Source organism: Vespa mandarinia, chromosome 17 (assembly GCF_050613455.1).
Source record: "Vespa mandarinia isolate Hongniang chromosome 17, ASM5061345v1, whole genome shotgun sequence".
Lineage (NCBI taxonomy): Eukaryota > Metazoa > Arthropoda > Insecta > Hymenoptera > Vespidae > Vespa > Vespa mandarinia.
In genome coordinates this window covers 953,421-976,854 of record NC_140826.1, presented here as the reverse complement: position 1 = coordinate 976,854, position 23,434 = coordinate 953,421, and the positions used below count along the sequence as shown (strand labels likewise).

The window sequence follows — 23,434 nt, the reverse complement described above, 5'->3', positions numbered from 1 at the left end:
TGAACGATGATTATCATGTATCATCAATTTTATATCTACTACTTTATTTTATTTTTTATTTTTATTATATATATATATATATATATATATATATATATCATTTTGTTTGAAATCTTAAATATTAAAATCAAAATTTAATACTTGATCTAATTTCATGATTCGTATAAAATGTTTAAGTTGTTATGAAGTTTATTGAATCTTTATTATCATTTATTTCATATTTAAAATATGTTTACAATAAATTTTACAATTTAGTGTTCAACTAGTTGCGGAAAAGGATTTAAAACTCGAACGGTCACCTGCATAACATCCGGTGAAGCATGTCCATTGTCAAGCAAGCCTTCATCTCAAGAAGAGTGTGACAACCCATCGTGTTTAGTCAATAATAAAAATGAAAGAAGCTCTGAACAACGTGCTCCATGGTTATATTCTGCTTGGTCACCTACGGTGAGAGAGAACTAGGATTCTGTAAATTCAAATAACGATACAATTATTTACTAAAATTAAATTATATTATATATTAATAATTATAATATTTTAATTTATATATTATTTATTATATAATTTAATTATATTATATTATATTAATAATTATATATTAAATTACATATATATATATATATATATATATATTTATATATATGTGTGTGTTTGTATGTCAAGTAATTATATAATTATTTAGAAATAAAATTATATAATTGATCGAGTAATATGATAATAAATAATTCAAATTATTTGAGAATTTATTTATTTTGTAATAATAATTATTTAATTTTTTTAATTTACTTTCGCATCATAGTCGAATTTAATCAATTTTAGTGTTCTACGGAATGCGGTAAAGGAATCGAAAGTAGACGTGTGGCTTGTTCCGAGGGAAGTGAATTATTTTGTGATCCTAAGGAGAAACCGGAAACTGAGAGGCAATGTTTCGGAAGTGGAATAAATTGCGACGATGCTAAATGGTTCACCGGTCCATGGACTTCCGTTAGTAAAAGATATTAACTCTCGGTTACATACTTTTAATTCTTTCTATTGCAATTGATTTGCATGCAAACATATCAAATTTTATGAAAATAGTTTATGTTAGAAAATAACATAATATAAAATAACATAGATTATTAAAATTAAAATATGCATACAGATAAATGTATAAAAGCATTACCGTTGATTTTTCTTATTTTTTTATTTATTTATTTATTTATTTTTTTTTTTTTTGTTAATATTATTCTTAATTAAATGTTTCATTATTTAAAAATTCTTAACAAGATTACACTTTGTCATAGAAACCTTATAATACTTTCAATAAATAATCATTTCAGTGGAATGAATTAGTCTATTAAATATCAGAATTTTATATTTAGGAAAGAAAAAAAAAAAGTATTAGATTTTACATACAATAATAACAACGTCAAATAATTTATCCTTCTTCTTTTATTTATTAATTCTTTTTTTACTTTTATCTTTCTTTAATGTCTATTAATTAATCACTCTCAAATCTGTTAGCTAGTAATATAAAATTTTTTCGTTATTTTCAGTGTTCCGTATCTTGCGGAATTGGTGTACAGTATCGAAACGTAATATGCATCTCAAAGACAATGAAAAAAGATAATGGAGAATATACTGTATTGGCAATGAAAAACTGTAATGGCACGAAGCCAAGAAGCGAACAGGCTTGCGAGGCACCGCCTTGTTCTGCGGAATGGTATATTTCCGATTGGTCCCAGGTAAAATAATTGTTAATAACATTAATAACAATACATATATATATATATATATATACATACGTATGTATGTATGTGTATGTATATATATAGACTTTATATTAAAATAGTTAATTTATTAAATATATTTTAAGTATAATTTAATAAATTAATTTATATTAAGTATACTTAATAACAATATAATAATATATAATTAATATATGATTAATAAATTTAAATTGATTAATAATATAAAATATACTTAATAATAATATAACATATTTAATAACATTAAGTATATTATGATTATAATGATATATGATTATAAGTATATATGATTATAAATTTAAATAGATTAATAATATAAAATATACTTAATAATAATATAACATATTTAATAACATTAAGTATATTTAAATATAATTGTTAACAATAAGTATATATAATTATTTGTTAAATAAAAAAAAAATTTTATTTATTTCTCTTAGTGTTCAGTTACATGCGGCAGTGGCGTGCAAAAAAGATTAGTCCGTTGTATCCTCGAAGGTATTAATAGCTCAAATTGCAAGGAGTTTGTCAAACCGAACGAAATGCAACGATGCAACATGGAACCATGTAAAAAGGATATCACGTTACTAAATAAACCACCAAAAAGTAAGTAATAACAGAATTCAAATACTTCAATTATTCATTATACATATACACACAGACATACACATATTTAATATATTATTACATAAATAACAAAAGTATATATATATATATATATATATATATATATATATATATATATATGCACTACAACCATTTCAATTACTATGTAAGTAATGATTTTAATGAAAAATATTTCAAATAAAAGTTGAGTGATTTCTAAAAGAAGATAATTTGATGTAATTAATCTTTCTATAAGAGGATACATCAAGGATTATACAATGGTCGAGTTCGTTTTTTTAAATGGAATCAAATATTTTTTATTACATTCGTAGATCCAACTTGTAATTTTGTATAAAAAAGTGTTAACGTATTTAGCGAAAATTTATTAGTTTAAAAGATATTTTAATTTCAATATTGTTCAGAAGTCATGTACATATTTACTAAAGTGTAATAAGTATAATAATAAAAAAAAAATAATAGCATTAAAAAACAATTATTTCTTAACAATATTTAAATTAAAATATTTTCCGAATTAATAATTTGTCAAAATGCATAAATTAATACTTTTTTATAGAGAATATCGAAAATTCTCTCTCCCTCTCTCTCTATATATATATATAATAGATTAAAAAGCATGATTCCGTAAAAAGAAAAGTAACATGATTCCACTTAGGAAAAAAAAATTTAACAAAGAAATATGGACTACTTTCGAAAGTATTCAACTTTTATCTGAAAAATTTTTCACTAAAATCATTATTTATGCAGTAATTGAAATGGTTTATATATATATAATATTATATAAATTTTATATATATAATATATATATAAAAAATATATATATATATATAATAAAAATATAAATAAATAACAAGTATAAAATAATTATATAATAATAATATAACTATACATATAATAACAATATATATATATATAAATTTGAAACTTTGAGAGATAATTTGATAATTTTATACATATTATGCATAGAAGTTTTAGAATCATCCGAATGCGTCGACAAGTATCCAGATTGCGATTTGGTGGTCAAAAGTGGACTATGTCACAGGAAATATTACAAACACTCTTGTTGCCGATGTCGAGACTAGTCTCGCACTAATTAATGATAATTGAAAAATGAAAAAGTAATCATATCGGTAATCGATATCGTTTAATTCGAGCAGGTTCGTAGCTCTTATTATATCATCATTCTCCTTCTCCTCTCTTAGGCCATTTGTATCTCGTAATTCGTATTTAAAATGAAAAAGTATTGAGATAGGAAGACAAACGAATAAAACTCGTTTATAAAGACTGTTGTTTGAGAGAAAAAGTATAGCGCATATTTTATTTATATTCTATATATACATATATATATATATACATATATATATATATATATATATATATATATATATACGATTTTATCAAATAATTATATTGTAACTTAAACTTAATCACATTTCTAGCTGCCACGTTCGCGATAGGCTGCATATAATGAAAAATATTTCACTTCGATAGAAAATTAGAATGAGATCTGATTCAGTTAGTTCTATCATAATTAATCAATTAACGAACGTTTGCTAAATTCATGAGCGCAAAAATAATTTCATTGTTATAGATTCTTCACAATCGATTATAATAGAAAATCGGATTGATGATAGATCGTTCGAATTTCTTTTCACGTATATATAGGGTGTCCTAGAAAAGAATGGGATTCTCTTTAAAAAATTGTTATTTTTAGGACATCCTGTATATATATATATATATATATATATATATATATATATATGATATATATATATATATATATGATATATATATATATGATATATATATATATGATATATATATATATATGATATATATATATATATATGATATATATATATATATATATATGATATATATATATATGTATATATATATATATATATCATCGTACCGAAACAAAGATTTTCGAATTTACATCATCCGAAATCGAATCTATATATATATATATATATATTTCGAAACATATCGTAGAATTATTAATAAATTTTGTTATGTAAAATCTCGTTAAAGAAGTTACGCTTCTTTTATGGATGACAAAATGTTTTTGCACGAAAGCATGATTATTAGGATCATATTAAAATATAAATATAGTCAATCGTTGTATAAGTCTCATTGTAGATGCCAACATACTATGAATGAAGCAATACATTAGCGATACTTAGCTTTTGTTCCACGAACATCCCTTAAAAAAAAAAAAAACAAAAAAAAAACAAAAAAAAAACGTGCTCGATGTTCATTGTGCATAGCATGTAAGACGATTCGATAATTTTATTTAACATTTATTTTTTATCTTTTCTTTTTCATTTTTCTTTTTTTTTTTTCTTTTTTTTTTTTTACTTGTTTTCACGATCAATCGGCCATTAGAAAGAATTGTAAAAGTTTTGTGATAGAAATATAATAAGTAATTCCGATTGTTAGAATATAATAACAATTTACTTTTGAGAAACGTCAGCATTCCGTTAATTATTTCGTTAATTATCCTTTATAATTTGAATAACTTAACAGGAAATAATTTATTTGGTAAGTACAGATTGGTATATACAAATGAAATATATTCGTAATATTTGATAAATGAATAATTTTTAATCGTTCGGCGCCTTAATCGTCGCAACCCGTTGCATCTCTATGCTCATAGAGAAAGAAGAAATATAATGAAAATCATTGCGAGTATGAGATATCGATATGATTTCTACTATTAATTTACCACTATATTCGAAAGATTCCTGAAACGATAAAAAAAAAACCATGTTAAAAGAAAAATAAAACGAGAAAAAAGATGATAATGATCTTTAAAATTTTTTAAATAATTAGTAAAGTTTCATCGACGTTTTAACACACAAAAACACAAACGTTACCGTCTCGTTATTCATAGAACGTACGAATCTACGTTGGATCTATTTTTAACCAAGTTATATAACTATAAATATGTATATTTTCGCAATTGAATATACATAGTCGAACGAAAGCATCGTACTCGCGAAGAGATTTTAGTATCGTCTAAGAACGTAATACGATTAAAACTATGATGCGATGATAATGATCTTTCATTATCATTCATCATTATTTAATATTCTTTAAATCGTTATCGTATTCTTCATCAAACATATTCGCGAAGGAATATATTATTTTCTTTGTATATTGTTTGTTTAATTATGACAAGATCAAGTTTTTCTCTACACTTTGGGAATCGTAATAAATGATCAACATACAAAGGTATTATGCAAGGGATTAAAAGGAGAGTATCAGACTGACACAAAATAAAATTGGTATTAGTTGTACATTTAAAATTTCATTTCGTGTGCTTGGCATGAATTGGTGTACTCCTTTGTAGATTTAAAAATGAAATTAGTTTTAAAAAGTTTTATAATTATATATGTGATAACAGATATTTGTAATCGGCCAAGTCCACTTAACATACTTTTTAACACACTATTTACCTTTTATTTTTTTTTTTGTTTAAGATTTCCAAAGGTTTTTACGTAACAACAACTTCATATAATAAATATAAAAATGTATTATATATTAATATAATATACAAGTAGCGTTCAAGTGTTAAAAAGATGTGTTAAACAAAATAGAATATAACAAAAAGATAAAATTGACATAAAAATTACATAAATGCAAAATGTTCACAAATTTATAAGTCAGTCATGTTAAATATTATTGTTAGTAGATGTAAGTTTAAACAAGTGTAATAATCTCAATTGTTATTTATAATTGCAACCTTTTGAAAATTTCTTCGAAGATATTATCATTCGTATGAAGTTCGTTTATCTGTTTCGCTATTCAATTTGGCACCCTTGCCAGTCCATCTTTCTTTTAATTCAACCTTCAATCCTAAGTCTCTTAAAGCAGCCTTTATATCGTTTTCTCCTTTAGTCCCATGTATCTTTAGAGCATTATTTAATATTTCTTCAACGCCATAAGCAATAAATTCTTTGCATTCCAACTTGTTCCTCACTGACATATTTCTTATTGCCCAAGCTGCTTGCTTTATAACGTTTAAATTTTTAAGATAGGACTTCATACAATCAATAATTATTCTTGGTGCTCCACAATCATAAAACACTCCTGCATTCGATGAACTTCTTAATGTTAACGCAGAGATGCATGCAAGTCCAGCGACAACAATACCTTCAAATTTCTATAAATTTAATAACAATTATAATGATTAATAATAATTAATATCTCTCTTAAAGCAAAGTTTTATTGAATCCAAGATGGTTACCTTGAATCTACTGATCACAGAAACGATCAAAGGAGCACCTCCTGCAGTCACTATGTGCGATTTTACATTGTCATTGCCAGCAAGTGCTTTTAATAATTTCAAAGCTTGCCAATTTAATTTCTCTGAATCAGGATAATTAATGATAATGTCCAGAACAAATTTTAAGCCACCCGCATCTGTTACGTCCTGACAAAATTCATTTCTCACGATTAAAGAAGCCAGTGTAATCATCAAGTCACCCATTACAGCTTTTTCATTTTTAAATTCTATATGAGAGAAACGAAAAGATGCATATAACTTTTACATGCAGAAGTATTTTTAAATATCTATATAATTTGCATAAAAGTATTTGCTTATTTAACATTAAATCAAAATTGAAAAATATCATAACAAAAAATGACTCTTAAATATATATATATATATATATATATATATATATATATATATATATATTTATAAGAATAAAAAAGAAATGAAAAAATAATAACAATAACACAATATAATATTTACTGGATAATAAACCAGTAAGTACATCCAATGCACCCCTTGCTATAATTGTCGCATGTTCATGTGCTTTTCCATATTCATGTCTTATATCATCGTCTAATACAAGTGCTCTAATTACGGAGCATGCATCTCGTACTTCCGATGCTGTCGCATCATCACGAGTTAATATCTTTTTAAGTCTATTAAAAATATCAGCATTAAATATGTTTTGTCTATTCGCTTCGTGTTTTATACAACATGCTCTTATCCAATGTAATAAACATTGTAGTACCAGTTTGTCCTCCTGTTTATCCAATATTCTACGAAATAAAAGAATTTCTCTTTGTTATAAGTATTACATAATATCAATGTAAACTAATATAATGCATTAGATCAAATATTTTACATACTCCATTTGAATAGAAACACCTTTGTCATCCAATAAATCTGGATTACCAGTCATTAATGAGGTAATGGTTTCTAATGCAGATTTAAGTATCAAAGTATCATATTTGCAATCTTTCATAATGCTCAGTAAAATACCATAACAACCACGTTTTCCAGCATATACTTTACGTGCAATGTCCTTATCTAATTTGTCAGAAAGTTTATCCAACACATGAGGAATTTTTTCATAATGTTTTTTGGCCAGAGCAGATCTAAGCTGATCTAGGTAAGTCAATATTAATTCATGATCTTGCGTTATAATTAAATCTTTAATGATATTGCTTAGATCTACTCCCTATAAAAGGAAAAAAGAAAAAAAAAAAGAAATATTGTATTACGAAAGAGCTTGTTATTATGTAACGTATATATAGTAAAATAGAAAATTAAAATAAACGATATGATAAACTAATTATGTCGTAATGATATTTATAGATTCATTTCTTCAAAATTGACATAGATCAAGATTTTTCAATGAAAATACAAATGATTTTTATGATAAATATATGAAAATAATTAAGAATATAATGGAGGGGGAGAGGGAGGAAACTTTTTGTTTGATCACATATCAATTTTAAAATAAATAATAAACAAAGTTTAAATACCTGTGAATTAAATTGCTTTATGGTTTCTTCGATAGCTTCCTCAGGTGACATAGAAAATATTTCGATATTTTCATTAACAGCTTCATCATAAGTTTCTTGATTTATTATACGAGCCATGACAATTGATTTTGATGTCTTCGTGTCCTAAATTTCTATATAAGGATATGATACAGATCTCAGAAGAACAAATCTTACTTCTATTAGCTTGGTACATATAATAACAAAGAGAAGATAGCTGTCAATTCCAAAGAATATTCCATCGATACATAGAACGGACTACATGTGTCCAATGTCAAATAATTGTAGTACTCTAGGAGACAAAAAGGCAAACATTAGATCACCGTATTCTTTCTTTGTCTAATTCTGCATCTTAAACATAATCTCAAGGAACTAGGGATAAATAATAATAATTGATATTTTTTTAAATTATAAATTTTTAAAACTTAAACATATGATACTTTTCTTTTACTTTTTCTTCTTTTATTCTTTTTATTTTTTATTTTATTTTATTTTTTTTTTTTTTTTATTTTTTTCTACAACGAATAATTATTCCAATATGCAATTGTTTCCATGCAATTGTTTCTATGGTTACACAGGTTTAGGCACTAGATGGTACAATTACTGTGGAAATCGATCGATTACATTTTGTTGGAAAAAGAATATGATTTTTTTCATTTTGTCTCTTTTGTTATTTAAAAGACGATAATTAAGTAATAAAATACAATTCTTTATGTTAACAATTGGACGAAATGAATTAGAGTGGACTGAAAAAAAAAATCAGATAAAAAAAAAATGCTTTTACCAAACTATCCTACATTTTTTAGTAAATAATAATTTTGTTTGAAGAATGTATTAAATTAAATAAATTCCCTTACGTATTAAGAAAGTATTAAGTATAAACCGTAAGTTTCATTGAAACGTATAATTATTACTAAATAAATAAAATAAATAAAATGTATATTATATATATACTTATGTTACTATATAACTATATCAAATTGTATGATGTATCAGTAATAAACATAAAAATAAATTTGGAATATAAACATAAATACAATCTGTATTTTATTAAACCTTGTTATTTTTAAAATATAAAATATTTTTAATAAGTTCTATCATCTTTTTTAAAGCTCATGTTATATCCTGTTACAAAATTCTTATTTACCTTAACTTTTTATTTATCATAAAAATTTTCTCGAAAATTGATCTGATTGGATATTTACGTATAACATCGAAACAATTTTGCAAGATTTTGTATACATAACATACATTATAATATTATTATAATGTATATTATTAATATATAATAAAAATTTTTTTATTTTACAATATTTTTTATTTCAATATGATCGATTATAAAATATAGTTTACTTTTTATTATACTTTTCCATTCAACAGGTACTATACTTTGTATAGTGCCGTATCTCATTTATCTTATATAACCTAGAAATCTTTTGAACTTGGTGTGAACTAAATGAACAATTACGACAATCAAAAATCCCACTTCCATTTCAGGGCGATAAATATTTTGTCCAATCGCCTGTTGAGTATTTTTATTTCAAAGATCAATTTGAGTGAGTTGATGCACTTCTATAGTAAATGCGCCATCTGGAATATATTCGTTTAAGTTTATAACATAGCCGCCATGACAGCTGATGCCTCTCGGTGCACTTGACGTTTCATCAGAACATGTCATTTTGTACATTTAATTTCAACAAATGGCAGACTCTTTTTTCGGTTTCGACACAACGCTCTTAGTAAGTACAATTAATTCTAATAATTTCGTAAAAAATATATATTATTCGCATATGATATATGGACAATACATAACCGGTAGTGCGTGCTTAATCTTTTTTAATAAACAGGCGCGTCGCGGTAGAAATGTATCATTTTTTTTTATTCAATAACTCTATAGTTCATTTATTATTATGACTATAAATTTAATTCACGTTTTTTTACAATTATTATTTATTACGTTTATAACGCGGCTCTTTATTATTGGGCATTTTTACGCGGTATGAATTTCGAAAAAAGTTCGCATGATTTCGTTTCGTAAATGATCGAAAAGATATATCCCTTAACCTCACTTCCGTTTCATTCGTCCTAAAGGTCATTAACATCAAATATTCGAAAGATAATAATTTTAGATTTTATTTTTAATTCATACACTTATTCCCTTATTTTTTCTATATGTGTATATATACATATATATACATGTGTATATATATATATACATACATACATATATATATATACACATATTTATATATATATCTATGAATTTATTGCCCAATAGAATTTATTTTATACTGTAATATGTAGGGATTATTTTGTATATTTTATTTCTACCACACATTGAATAGGTATTAAAAAATTATTATGTGTTTATTGAATTAGGATGGTATAGAAGATGGGCTTGATTGCCCATTGGAGGAGGATGATTTTGGTGAGGAGGAATATGATGCATTAAACGATGAAACCTTTGGTTCTGAAGCTACCATTGGAGATTGGGAGAAAGATCATGAGAAACTTGCAGAAATTACAGAGTCTAGTAGGTCGCAGCATAAAAATGCTTCTGATAAAAAGGTTATTATTATAGCTAGTTATTTATTGAAACTAAAGTATTACAAACGGAAAAGTATATTTTTAAAATTTGTTCGTAGAATGGTATCAGTGTCAACATCGAAGATAGTTTATCGCATTTAGTATTAGATGAGAAAGAAGGAATTGTACCTAAACCAGGTGTATGGGATAGTCCTAATATACCATTACCCAAACCTCGACCACCCCCTTCTTTGGCAACTACCTTAAAAAATGTATGTACAGTGGAAGAACTGGAACGGGGTCTTATCGCTAATAGACCCCCACCTGGTCTTACAAAACCATCTCAACTGCAACAACAAAAGCCAGAGGGGTCATTTATTTTTGAAGCTTTATCATTAAATGACAAGCTTCAAATCAATGGCCTACCTACTTCTCGATTTCCACCAGGATTAGGTTTACCTGGTCCACATCCTATGGTTATGCCACCAAATTTAAGATTACCGCATTCACAATTTATGCAACATCCTAGATTATTATCTAGTAAGTATTATTAAATACAAATAAAACATCTGCATTTCTTGAACTTAGTTGAATCGATATTTCTTTTTTTTTTTTTTTTAGATCAACCTGCTAATGTATTGCGGTATCCTTTACCACCACATGTTATGCTACCGCAAGGAGCACCAAGACAGCCAATTCATGGACCATTTACTAGTAATTTTCATGTATGTAAAATTTTAAACTCTCAATTTATAATAAATTAAAAATAATTAGAGAGAAACAATATTTTCAACAACTAATATTATGTTACAGCATCCACCTCATCCTAATTTAGGACCTCCACAGTTCCTTCGTCAAGATCATCCAATGATGCCACCATTTTCTAGTAATCAAGCTGGTCACCAACAACATTCTTTTCCACATCCTGGGAATCAAAGAAACCAAAATAGATTATTTTATTCCAATGAACAACAAGGAAATCATCAGCCATTTTTTAAGAATAATCAATATCTTCATCGTAATCACGATAGAAATAATCAAAGATATTATCACTATCAACATCACAATCATCCTCAAGGAATAAATGGTTTAAATAATTCTGGAGAATATGACGAGTATGCTGGTCTTATGAGTAGCAGAGAAAAACAATGGTTGATCAATATTCAATTGCTACAATTAAATACAAACCAACCATATGTTGATGATTATTATTATACGGTATTTTGTGATAGACAAAATAAACTAAATGCAAACCAAGATCAGAAAGATAAAAAACATAATAATAACAATGGATTTCAAAAAGATTCTAGGTACGATCCAAGACAAAAATTTTATGTATTTTTAAGTTTACATATATTTTAAATGCATATTTTTTTATTTTTTATTTTTTATTTTTTATTTTTAGAAATCGCGAACAACCTCAACATGTTGCATCAAAAGTTGTATATATCCCAGCACAATTTGAGAATTCATTAGGGAAGCTGCAATTTAGTAGTGTTACTGCGCCTCGTAAAATTATCGATATGGATGTTGTTCCCAATAGTGATCCACATTCAACTCTGCAATCTCAACAAAAAGACACCAAAAAGACGAGACAATTGTTTCTTGAAATTGAAAGGGTATGCATTATTGTTTTATTTTGAATTAAAAGATTGACTACATATTATTATTGCGATTGTCAATTTTCAGATGTATACAATACTGTTGAAAATTGAAGATTTAAATAATCCTTTAGCTGTGCTTTCGGAACAACAACAACAGGATAGTGAAACAGAAACAAACATTGTTAAAAAAACAGGTGCTGAACTAATCTGCATGATGTTAACGTCTATTTCTCAGCTAATACAAGATGACAAAATAGCTAGTATGCTTAGTATTCGTAAAGGAAAAGTAAGTATTATAATAATTTGTAATAATATTATGCATTTATATTAAATTTATTTTGTTATTAAAAATTATATTTTATTTTATTATAGACATTGCTATTGAGATTTTTACCTCTTTTAAATGTAATCGAATACAATAGCCAGTTGGAAGGTTTATGGACCTGTATATTGAGAAGTTTAGCAATTATAGGTCGTAGAGATACACATTTATTGACAAATTTTTATGCCGAGTTTCGAAGGTGGCTTGACACTGTACAGGATTTTAATACAGTACTACGACTTACAAGAGCATTATCCGAATCTGCTACTCAACCTGTGAAAAATAATAGTTTAGTTTTTGCTCTCGTAAATAAGGTAAATGAAAGATCCATTCTTTATATTTTTAGAATCAACATTTTTGTACTATAATGAACTCAGAAACTAAATTTTCCATTATTTTTTTAGTTTGGTGTATCTGTATTAGCCGCACTTTTGGAACGCGCAGAGAAGTTATATCCTACAAATGAAACTTTATCTTCTGATTGGTCCAATTTTATAATAACTCTTGTTGAACTAATTGGTGATACATCACCTTGTGTAGCTCCCTGTCAACCAGTTGCTGCAAGTACACTTAATCAACATTTAAGTCGGATTTCCAGTTTAAAAATTGACAGGTACAGAGTGTTAGAACTTTTGTTAACTGATGCCAACTCTTCACGATAGTGTGATATTACTTGTTTTTGACGATTTTTTAAAAGTTTGTTTTTCAAAATGCAAAAAGTAATATAGACTTGCAAAATATTTTATTATTCTAGTTAATAATCTTATTAAGGTATCCATTACCTATGAATATATTCGAAATATACTGGGTACTATAGTTTTACATGATAGAAAATAATTTTATATGGGAAATATTAAGCGATATAACAATTTAACCTTTATCTTAGATTTTGATCTAATAATTTTGAATTTTGTATCTTTATACTGCATGTAACTTTGTTCATTAATTGCAAAAGAAGATATTGTTGTAATTTTTGTAATATTTCAACTGAACTATAATAAGAATAGCAAATAATATAACTTAAACTTCTATGATTTCTATTATTAGTTTCTTCTTATCTGTCAAAAAGCTACATGTAAAACTGGTATCTAGTGTGATCCATATTGCACACCCTATCTTCCTATAGTAATCATTCTATATTATTTATAACAACAAATATTTTGTGATTTATTCAAATAATAAGTAATACGAAATCACAAGTACAAATATCATTGGTATAACATTTAATAATTTATTAAGTTGTAACAAATAAGTTCGGTTGTAAATATATAAACATGTTCTAATTATAATAAGTGAATACAACCAAACATATTTGTATTATGATTCAATATATTTGCATATCAATATATTTTGTAAAGTTGAATCATAAAGTAATAACTATTCATTTTATATTTTTTTTTTCTTTTTTTTTTTCTTTTTTTTTTTCTTTTTTTTTTTCTTTTTTCTTTTTTCTTTTTTTTTTCTTTTTTTTATACATATATGAAATCATGAATTTCATATTTAATTTATACATATGTTGTATATTAGTAGAGCAAAATTTAAGACCAATGATAATTGTACTTGCATCAATTAAAAGAATATAAAGATATCTATCTTTATTGTTAAGATTATAGGCCACCTTTTGGCTTAGTTTAAAATATATTTTTGTCAGCATTATGTATCATTACAATATCACAAAACTTTCAGTGTTATTAATGTATGTAGTCAAAATAGGAGTTAGACGCTCAGCTTTTGCAAAACTTATCACACGTTAATAAAATGTATTTTCTTAAAATCGACTTATTAAATGCATGATGCATTACATATAAATACGTGTACGTTTCGAATTATAATTCAGTTGATGAAGCTAAAATATATTATAAATTTAGACTCCTTTTAAAGTTAAAAGAGTAAATATAAAATTATCTAAGTACAGCAAAAAATATAACTCCAACAGAAGCATCTTCATTGTTTACTTTGTGTTATGCTTTGAATATTATCATGAAAATAAGAACACATGCAATCATTGCGTAAATTTGTATACATGTAAGAAAAAATATAGCCTTTTTACAATGATTATTATATTAAGAGACTAAATTCAACTTCCGTGAGTTCCAAAAGCATAAACATGTGATAATGTTGAATCTGCTGTAGTTGCAACAATGGTTAAAGCCTTATCAATGTAGGGAATGTTTTCTTTTTTAAGTAAATGTTATTAGATACGAAATTTGTAATCACTTTAATACAGTGAAATTACAATTTACATCGTAATGAATTTGCAATACTATAAGAATCTAAAATGTAAACTATATAATGACATGGCCTTTAGAACACGATGTAAGTTGATTAATTTTTATTGCAGTATACATTAATACAATCTTACCTTATGTACGTCTAGCTTGTACATAGAGGAATGCTGATGAGTGAATGCCTTCATATATTTTGTAACTGGATGCGGAAAAGTTTTGCTTTTCGCTCCCATAATATGATATTGCATCATTTTGCAAAAAAATATTTGAAAAACTTACAAAAAAAATAATCTTGTTATTTTATAATTTTAATAACAGAGTTGTAAAGAGGTAGTTAATTCAATTGAGTCGTGAAAGCATGTAAACAAGAACTAATAATGTAGAAAAGCACTGTATTGCAGTACTACTCTTTTTAAGCATAGAGATAGATGGTAAATATGATTTCACTGTAATATATACTTGCAAGATTTATATCTGTGTATATGACAAATTTCAAATTCGGAATTTGAATATTTCACAGATGCTCAATGAATAGCTCTTACTTCGAGCTTCATCTTTATCATATATATATATATATATATATATATATATATATATATATATATATATATATATTTATATATATATATATATATATTTATATATATTTATATATATATATATTTATATATATTTATATATATTTATATATATATATTTATATATATTTATATATATATATATATTTATATATATTTATATATATATATATTTATATATATATATATATATATATGTTCGTATTTAAGTATGAATCTAGTTCATACCTAAATATTACAAGAATTTTCATTCATTTTTGCATTAGGAACTATCTTCACATGTACATTATGAACATAAGAATTAATACTTATATATTTGAATGGAAACATCTATATCTCACGTCAACGACAAGCGATCATTCATTTATATACGATCATTTTCCACAGACTACAAACTTGCTTTTCATGTTATGCATTATGTTATGATCATTATTATGACAGTTTTTATTCAACAAGTAGGAATATAATATTATTAAATACTTAATGCACAAAATTCATTTGGTAGAAGACATGATACTATTTGATATAAAGAAACATTACGTGTTTTATAAGTAATTTAAGAATTTGTTTTGAACTATTAAAACCAATACAAGTCCTAACTAGCCCAAAAGTTACACTACATTCTTCTTATCACGTAACTGGGCTGCTCTGAGTTGAGAAAAAGCTCATAGCAAATATAATATATGTCTGCTGTCACATAAAAGATTTTAAATAAATGAAATTTTATTATTGTAGTAATATAAAAATATATTTGTGTTAGGACTTGCATTAGATTACGATGGTTCGATCAATGCTTAAGTTATATAAAATCATTAATGATATTGTTTCCAAATTATTTTTTGATGCCTTAAATCGACCTATTTATACATATGTTTAAAACAAATAGGACGATGAGGCCAATTATATACTGTTGAAATACGAGCTTGTATGAATGTAAATTTAACAATTTCATAAACAATTTTAAGATTCTACCAAAATGATGTATCAATATAAAAAATCTTTTTATTAATTCTTTTCTCATTCCATAGAATCATATGTATTTATTTAATACTTGACTTGCCATAATTAATTTTAAGAATTTTCTCATTCAATCTCATTGCCAGCTATTACACATCTAACATATTATTGTTAATGTTGTAGTAATAAAGCTAGAGATTCATACATGCTCATATATAACAGTACATGTCTGTTTAAATTTACTGATATGTGAAATGAAAAATATAATTATATATCATCTCTATAATGTACTTTTGTAATGCCAATTAATTACATGCTTTTGTTAATACATGCCTTAACACGTTCGAGATCGCAAGTATGTCGCAAGAAATCAAATAGAACTTTTTTGTCCAAATAAAAAGTATGGAAAGATTAAAAAAGGAAAAAAAAAAAGAAAATTAAAGAAAAAAGAAAAGGTGTATAATGTCTTCTTGTAAACTAGCTAAAGTGGTTGAATTGGAAAAGAGACTTGCGTTTGATTTTTACTTAAAGATATATTTTTATAGAAATACTATGTTTATTCTGTTTAAACAAAATGATTGTAATAGAACCCTAAAACTAAGGATCGTTATTTTAACGTCTCTCAAGAGATCCTTATATAGTTTACTACATATATTATGCATGTATTATGTACTCAATGGTACTCTTGTACATGAAAAAAAAAGAGATAAAACTGTAAATTTATTATACAGTATAGGAGGATACTTGTAGCTGTTGTGTATGTACAGAATTGACCTAATTTGAAATCAAAGTCTTAAATAAATGTTTTGCATCCTATAGTGTTATTTTATTATTTTCTTAAGTTAATATTGATATCAAAAGAATATGATAAAATGTATTCGATACAATAATCTGATTAATTTGATAAAACTAATTGATATAGATAGTCACTTTTTAACTAAACCATTTTTTATGACTTTTATTAAATATAATCGATCACTCATTTGAGTCAATTATTAATAAAGGAAGATTCTCAATCCGGAAATTCAGAAAATTATAAAACTTTAGGAATATGTACAGCATATATAGGTATGTATTATACACATTATTTTTTCTCCCCAGATTTATTCTAAGATGGATAAAATTCATTCCTGAAAATTTGACTATTTGACGATTTTGTATTGTAACTCACAAATTGTAAGTGATAAAAAAAATGTTGAGACAAAAGATATTTCTTTTAATCATTTTTCAATTGTTTATGTAATGAGAACAAAATTATAAACAAAAATGTTAATATGTTATTCATTTTTTTAATAAAATCTTAATCGATAGTTTAAATATCTATGTTCTTTTTTTTTTATATAATAAAAATACAAATTATATCTCTCGACAATCAAAGAACTTTTAAATCCCATTGTATCATATACATAACGCATAATGAGCAGTGCTTTAACATTTATAAATGTAAAATTAATTCATATTATATACTTTTGTCTCTCATTACACAATAGTAATATACTATATGAAAATAAAGGAAAAGAACAGAATTATTAAATATAACTTATTAGAACTTTTTATTTTTAACATAATTATCGAACTTTCCTTTTATTTTCTCACAAAATAGGTGAAAATAATGCTGTAGCAGTTTAATAAGCAATTCAAGTACAGTTAGGTAACTTTGAATATATATATATAATGTGAATGTTATTCTTCATGGTAATGAAAAACTTCAAAAAAATGTTTGAAATATAGAAATTTGTTACATTACATACATCATATGATAGCTGTAGATGATCGCTGTATATAAAACCAACAAGAGGGATGAACGAAATCTTATTATTAAAAAGTGAAATTTATTGGATTTTCGAATTTATTCGGTCTTCTATTAATACATACACTTTTATATAAAATGCATAAGCAAAATATTTCGTAATACTTGGATAAAGAATGTAGATTATAAATAAGAATTTGTAATTTAATTAAATTATTATGTCCATGTAGATCAATGTCATAATTAACAATATTATAAGATTGGAAAATTTTTTTTACAAAGTTTTCCATTAATAGAAATCATTTACATTAAATAGTTATATCATTCCTGTAGTTTTATTTGACATTGTAAAAATTTCAACATACTAATTAAATGATATACCATTTTGTAATGTAGATGAACAGTTTATGAATTCAATAATAAAACCATCTGAGATCTCACATTTGATAGATATATTTGTTATATTAGATATATTTATTGAACAGTTCTTTTCTTAATTTTCCAAATGTAGATGCTATTATATAAACATTCTTACAGTTGAAATAACGATTGTTGTACGTACAAATCAAAATTATCATTTTGTTCCTTGACAATAAAAAATTCCATAAAAACGTTAGTATAATATAAATGTATAATATATTATAACTATATTATACATTTATAGTAGCTGATTATAGTAGCTGATTTTGTTTCAGCTAAAATATGAAAATTTCATTAACATTGAATACAATTTTTATTCCAATATGTCCGATGAAATTTTACGTTATTAATAAACGTCTAGCATTTAATTCTATTATAAATAAGATATTTATATTATACATATAAATATAATTATGTATAATAAATTGTTTATATATTCTCTACGTATATACGCAAAGTTTCATAATTTTTTGAATTTCCAAATTACCGATCTTATAATAAGATTGGAATTATTCGAATATTGAATTTATCCTTTTGTTCTTTAAATTTAAAATAATAAATAGTCTGTAAGAAATTATATTTCTAATTATAATATTTTTTTAGAACAACGTTTCTTAAATTATATTAAACGAAAAGTCAATGAAAAGTGTCCCGTAAAAAATAATGTGAATTAATTTCATTATTTTCATATATGTTTTGTTTTACACAATTAAAATTTGAGGATAATATTTGTTTTGTTTCCTTAATTCTTATATTTAATTGTTTAATTTATTTTTTATTAATATCTGTTTACCATATAAAATAAACAAGATGTTCCGTTAATGTTTTAGGATTTGCGAAGACGTAGGAAAAATTTGGAAAATGCTGTCATAAAAGATGACATATACTACATTTTATGACGATATTATGAAATTTGCAGGATAGGGTTAGAAATAATCCTGGCATTTCTTTTTTTTTTTTTTTTTTTTTTTTTTTTGTTATTTTCTGTTATTTTTAAATATAATTTGTCAACAATATGTGTAATTTTTAATATAGGTTTTAAAATGAGCGGGTTTTTCAATAGAAGACAACATTATTATCCTCACATTCCATTAGTTGGCGCTGTTTCTACATGTTCTTTCAACGAATCAGCTGATTGTATATACGATTTATACAAGTTGATTATTAATCTAATAAGATTAATACTAATGAATATAATTTAAAACTTGTTTTCAAATTTATATCACACATTGTGAAGATATTTTTATTCCACAACAATGGTACGAATTGTATATTTTATTATATTTCTAATGATGATTTTCAATGTAAATTGTAAAGATTTTGACGTTGATATCAATGGATATATTCTTTATTGTCCTTGTATGGGTAAGATTTTATTTTATTTAATAAAGTATTTATCATTCAAATTCTTTCTTTCTCTTATTATTTATTTTAATTACGCCATCTTTTTTTTTATGTCAGGCCGATTTGGAAATCAAGCGGATCATTTTCTCGGTGCATTAGGTTTTGCTAAAGCTTTGAATCGTACATTAGTTTTACCACCATGGGTTGAATATAGAACAGGAGAAACAAGATCTGTAAGTTTTTGAATATATGTTGCGCATATTTTTCAGAAAAAAGTAGAATTAAAAATATTTATTATCTTATACTCAGATACAAGTTCCTTTTGATACCTATTTCAATGTTTCAAAATTACAAGAATGTCACAAAGCAATGTTGATGCATGATTTTATGGATAATTTAGCACCAACGATATGGCCACTAAGGGAAAGAGTATGTAAGTTTTCAATGTTAAAAGTATAACGAATAAAACTATATTTTAAAGTTATATTCTTTTCTAGCATTTTGTTATTCGCCACGTGGCAAAGGTGAATCTTGTAATGCTAAAGAAGGCAATCCATTTGGTCCTTTCTGGGATACTTATAACATAGATTTTGTAAAATCAGAATTTTATGGTCCATTACATTATGACGTATATCATACTGATATGGCAATTCAATGGAAACAAAAGTATCCATCTAAAATATGGCCAATAATAGCATTTACTGGTGCACCTGCTAGCTTTCCTATACAATTTGAAAATAAAGAATTACACAAGTGTTTAGAATGGAATGAATCGATACAAAGAAAAGCAAAAGCATTTGTGAAGAATGTTTTACCTAAAGGAGCATATATAGGAATTCATTTGCGTAATGGAATTGATTGGGTATTATATTATTTTAATATTATATTATAAAAATCAGATAAATAATAATAATAAATATTCTAAATATTCTAAATTAAATTATTGATATTTTTGCATAGGTACGTGCTTGTGAATATACATCAATGACTCCAAACCTATTCGCTGCTCCACAGTGTTTAGGATATCGTAATGAACGTGGTAAAGCAACAACTGCAATGTGTTTACCATCATTCGACGTGATACTACGACATATTAAACGTATCATTCGAAATAATAACGATGTTAGATCAATATTTGTTGCCTCTGACAATAATTACATGATTGAAGAACTTACAAATTCTCTGGCACGTATGCAGGTAAAAATATATTATCTAACAAACTTGCATTGTCTTTCAATTATTTTATTTGAATTATTTTATGGTCATTGTTCTCAAATTTTTATTACAGGTGCAAGTTTTTCGACAAACAGATCCAGTTTCTCCTCATTTAGATTTAGCTATTTTAGGAAGAGCAAACTACTTTATTGGAAATTGCATATCTTCCTTTTCGGCTTTCGTAGCAAGAGAAAGAGATGTTAAAGGATATCCAACATATTTTTGGGGCTTTCCACCAGAAAGATCATCACCTTCTATCTCTCGCGAAGAATTATAATGATTAATTTATAACCGGAAAAACATAAAATATTTATTAAGATGACGCTATAGCAAAAATTTTTTAATTGTTTTATACTCATTTTTTAATAAAATGTAATAACAGTTTTTATATCATTCGTCTTATTTATAAAAAAAAAAAAATTGAAATAATTTTTCATTCTGATTAACTTCTTCCTTATTATTTTTTCATCGTATATGATTTTTATAATGCGCGCCATTGAATCCGATGAATGCGCATGCGCGCAATTGTAACACTATCGTTCTTTGTTTGAGCAACTTTACACAGATTGGATATGGCTCGCCGTTCGTATGGCTAACATTTTATCTGAAGAGATAAACAGCTAGTGTGTCGGGTAAGGTTTGAATTATTCCTATAATTTTAAACGTCTTCATTTTTCATTGGTCGATAACATTTCAAAAATTATTCTAAACATAATTATGTGTACGTTAAGTGTTTGTGATTTTGAATCATGCGTTTATTATCTAACCAAAAAAAAAAACACTATACGGAGAGAGAAACAAGATAATGAATGTACATGTACTTGAACATTCATACATTAAAACTAAGAGAGAAAGTTTGTCGAGTTAACTGAGCTAATCCAAATTATATTTTTAATGTACTTTTAGGTTATTAAGAAAATAATTAGCGATGCAATGTATCAAGCATTTATCAATGGATACCGTTTGGTTGAGGTATCGCATGGCAGACCATACTATGTTTATTGTGTCGAATTATTCGAGACAGACAGTGGCATTCGATATTTCAGCGAGAGAAGATATAGCGAATTTAGCGCGCTACATCGTACGGTATGTTTTTCTTTTTTTTTCTTTTCTTTTTTTTTTTTCTTCGTATACTTATGTCTTCTTTTTTTGCTTTTTGCAATTGTGATGTACGTCGTGGAATAAACTTAAAATATATATTGAATAATTTTATAATTAATTTATTACTTTTTACGGTACCTTTGTGAATATCATTAAGGATTATAATATTTTCTTTTTTTTTTCTTTTTTTTTCTTTTTTTTTTTTTTTCTTTTTTTTTTCTCGTAAAGATCGTTAGTAACTTTATTTTCTATAGGTATTTAATTATTTATGCCTTATTATAGCTGAAGAAGAATAGCACGAATATTGCTCCATTTCCACCAAAAAGAGTTAGGAATTCTCAACCTAAAGTACTCGAACAAAGACGAGAAGCATTAGAGGCGTATATTCAGAAAATGTTGAAACTCCCAGTTGCAAAACAACAGGTACTTAATTTTTTAGGTATCGAAGGTCGTCCATCTGGTGCAACGGAGAAAAGGTAATTATTTATATAAGATATTTTGTATTCGATAAATTGTATAATAATTTTTCTAATATGAATTATTTTTTAGAGGACAAAAACAAATTAATGATTTGGGACATATTCATCCAAGTTCCTTAGGACATCATCCTGTATTAACTTTTCATCGTGATCCTTACATCCATGTAAATAAGAATACAAGTCTTCCAGATATTGTAACAAATGGTGTTCTTTTAGGGTTGTACAAATCTTAAAATATATCTTCAATTTATTTTGAATAAATGAAGTTTTATATTTTGCAAAGTCAATAGAAAATGATAGAACTGATGAGAATCTCAAAATTCAACAAGGATCAAAGATTTTGTGATATATATATATATATGATGCTTCGAAGTAAACTTTGTTATGAAGAAAAAAAATGTAGCTTACAAATATCATTTAGCGTCCATAGAAATATATATATATATATATATATATATATATATATATATATGCTTGTATAAAGTATATTTATGAAAAAAAAGAAGAAACTTTTCAGATACGTATATCAACAAACAAAAATATAAATAATATACAAAAAAGTGTTTACTAATGTATACGTAATGAAAACACGATCGATAAGAGATCGTTTACCTATAAAGAACAATTTGTATGAGATACCATTAGGCTGTGAAAATGTCAGAAAATATATTTTCTTTAATACGTGAATCATCGTCTTTTTTATTTCATTTCATTAGTTTAAGTTTACATTATT

At 25.2% G+C, this 23,434-nt stretch overlaps 5 protein-coding genes across 9 annotated transcripts in view; 4 read left to right on the top strand and 1 right to left on the bottom strand.

The window, feature by feature from the left end:
• The window catches only part of LOC118450365 (thrombospondin type-1 domain-containing protein 4), a 76,144-nt gene extending 72,421 nt beyond the window's left edge, over positions 1–3,723 (top strand). The window contains exons 15-19 of the mRNA XM_085662105.1: positions 256–447; positions 820–984; positions 1,536–1,724; positions 2,189–2,354; positions 3,339–3,723. Coding sequence (XP_085518231.1) covers positions 256–447; positions 820–984; positions 1,536–1,724; positions 2,189–2,354; positions 3,339–3,454 — 828 coding nt within the window. The 3' untranslated portion in view covers positions 3,455–3,723. The remainder of the gene's footprint in view (positions 1–255; positions 448–819; positions 985–1,535; positions 1,725–2,188; positions 2,355–3,338) is intronic.
• LOC118450366 (armadillo repeat-containing protein 6 homolog) lies at positions 330–8,506 on the bottom strand. Of its 3 annotated transcripts, none has more exons than XM_085662104.1 (6): positions 8,160–8,506; positions 7,521–7,852; positions 7,135–7,430; positions 6,625–6,890; positions 6,121–6,540; positions 330–466 (listed from the first exon to the last, which is right to left on the bottom strand). In XM_085662104.1, the coding sequence occupies exons 1-5, from the start codon at positions 8,274–8,276 to the stop codon at positions 6,148–6,150; spliced, it is 1,404 nt and encodes a 467-aa protein (XP_085518230.1). In that variant the 5' UTR covers positions 8,277–8,506; the 3' UTR covers positions 330–466; positions 6,121–6,147. The 3 variants fall into 3 exon arrangements, with proteins under 3 accessions (XP_085518230.1, XP_035741988.2, XP_035741987.2); XM_035886095.2 differs by lacking the exon at positions 330–466 and adding an exon at positions 4,892–5,119 and having other exon boundaries at positions 8,160–8,505; XM_035886094.2 differs by lacking the exon at positions 330–466 and having other exon boundaries at positions 5,920–6,540; positions 8,160–8,504.
• Positions 8,507–9,776: 1,270 nt separating this feature from the next.
• On the top strand, positions 9,777–13,926 carry Patr-1 (Protein associated with topo II related - 1). The gene is made up of 9 exons (XM_035886100.2): positions 9,777–9,916; positions 10,557–10,745; positions 10,823–11,243; positions 11,325–11,428; positions 11,517–12,013; positions 12,109–12,322; positions 12,393–12,593; positions 12,680–12,943; positions 13,034–13,926. Exons 1-9 carry the CDS (start codon positions 9,878–9,880, stop codon positions 13,289–13,291), a joined length of 2,187 nt encoding a protein of 728 aa, XP_035741993.1. The 5' UTR covers positions 9,777–9,877; the 3' UTR covers positions 13,292–13,926.
• A 5,749-nt stretch (positions 13,927–19,675) lies between these two features.
• O-fut1 (O-fucosyltransferase 1) lies at positions 19,676–21,482 on the top strand. Its single transcript, XM_035886072.2, has 6 exons — positions 19,676–19,927; positions 20,024–20,139; positions 20,216–20,339; positions 20,404–20,768; positions 20,867–21,103; positions 21,195–21,482. The coding sequence occupies exons 1-6, from the start codon at positions 19,819–19,821 to the stop codon at positions 21,396–21,398; spliced, it is 1,155 nt and encodes a 384-aa protein (XP_035741965.1). The 5' UTR covers positions 19,676–19,818; the 3' UTR covers positions 21,399–21,482.
• A 173-nt stretch (positions 21,483–21,655) lies between these two features.
• On the top strand, positions 21,656–23,157 carry LOC118450367 (sorting nexin-24). 3 transcript variants are annotated; one of them, XM_035886099.2, is made up of 4 exons: positions 21,656–21,753; positions 22,028–22,207; positions 22,505–22,698; positions 22,772–23,155. In XM_035886099.2, the coding sequence occupies exons 2-4, from the start codon at positions 22,055–22,057 to the stop codon at positions 22,932–22,934; spliced, it is 510 nt and encodes a 169-aa protein (XP_035741992.1). In that variant the 5' UTR covers positions 21,656–21,753; positions 22,028–22,054; the 3' UTR covers positions 22,935–23,155. The 3 variants fall into 3 exon arrangements, with proteins under 3 accessions (XP_035741992.1, XP_035741991.1, XP_035741990.1); XM_035886098.2 differs by lacking the exon at positions 21,656–21,753 and adding an exon at positions 21,783–21,932 and having other exon boundaries at positions 22,772–23,157; XM_035886097.2 differs by lacking the exon at positions 21,656–21,753 and adding an exon at positions 21,805–21,938 and having other exon boundaries at positions 22,772–23,157.
• The last annotated feature ends 277 nt before the right edge of the window (positions 23,158–23,434 follow it).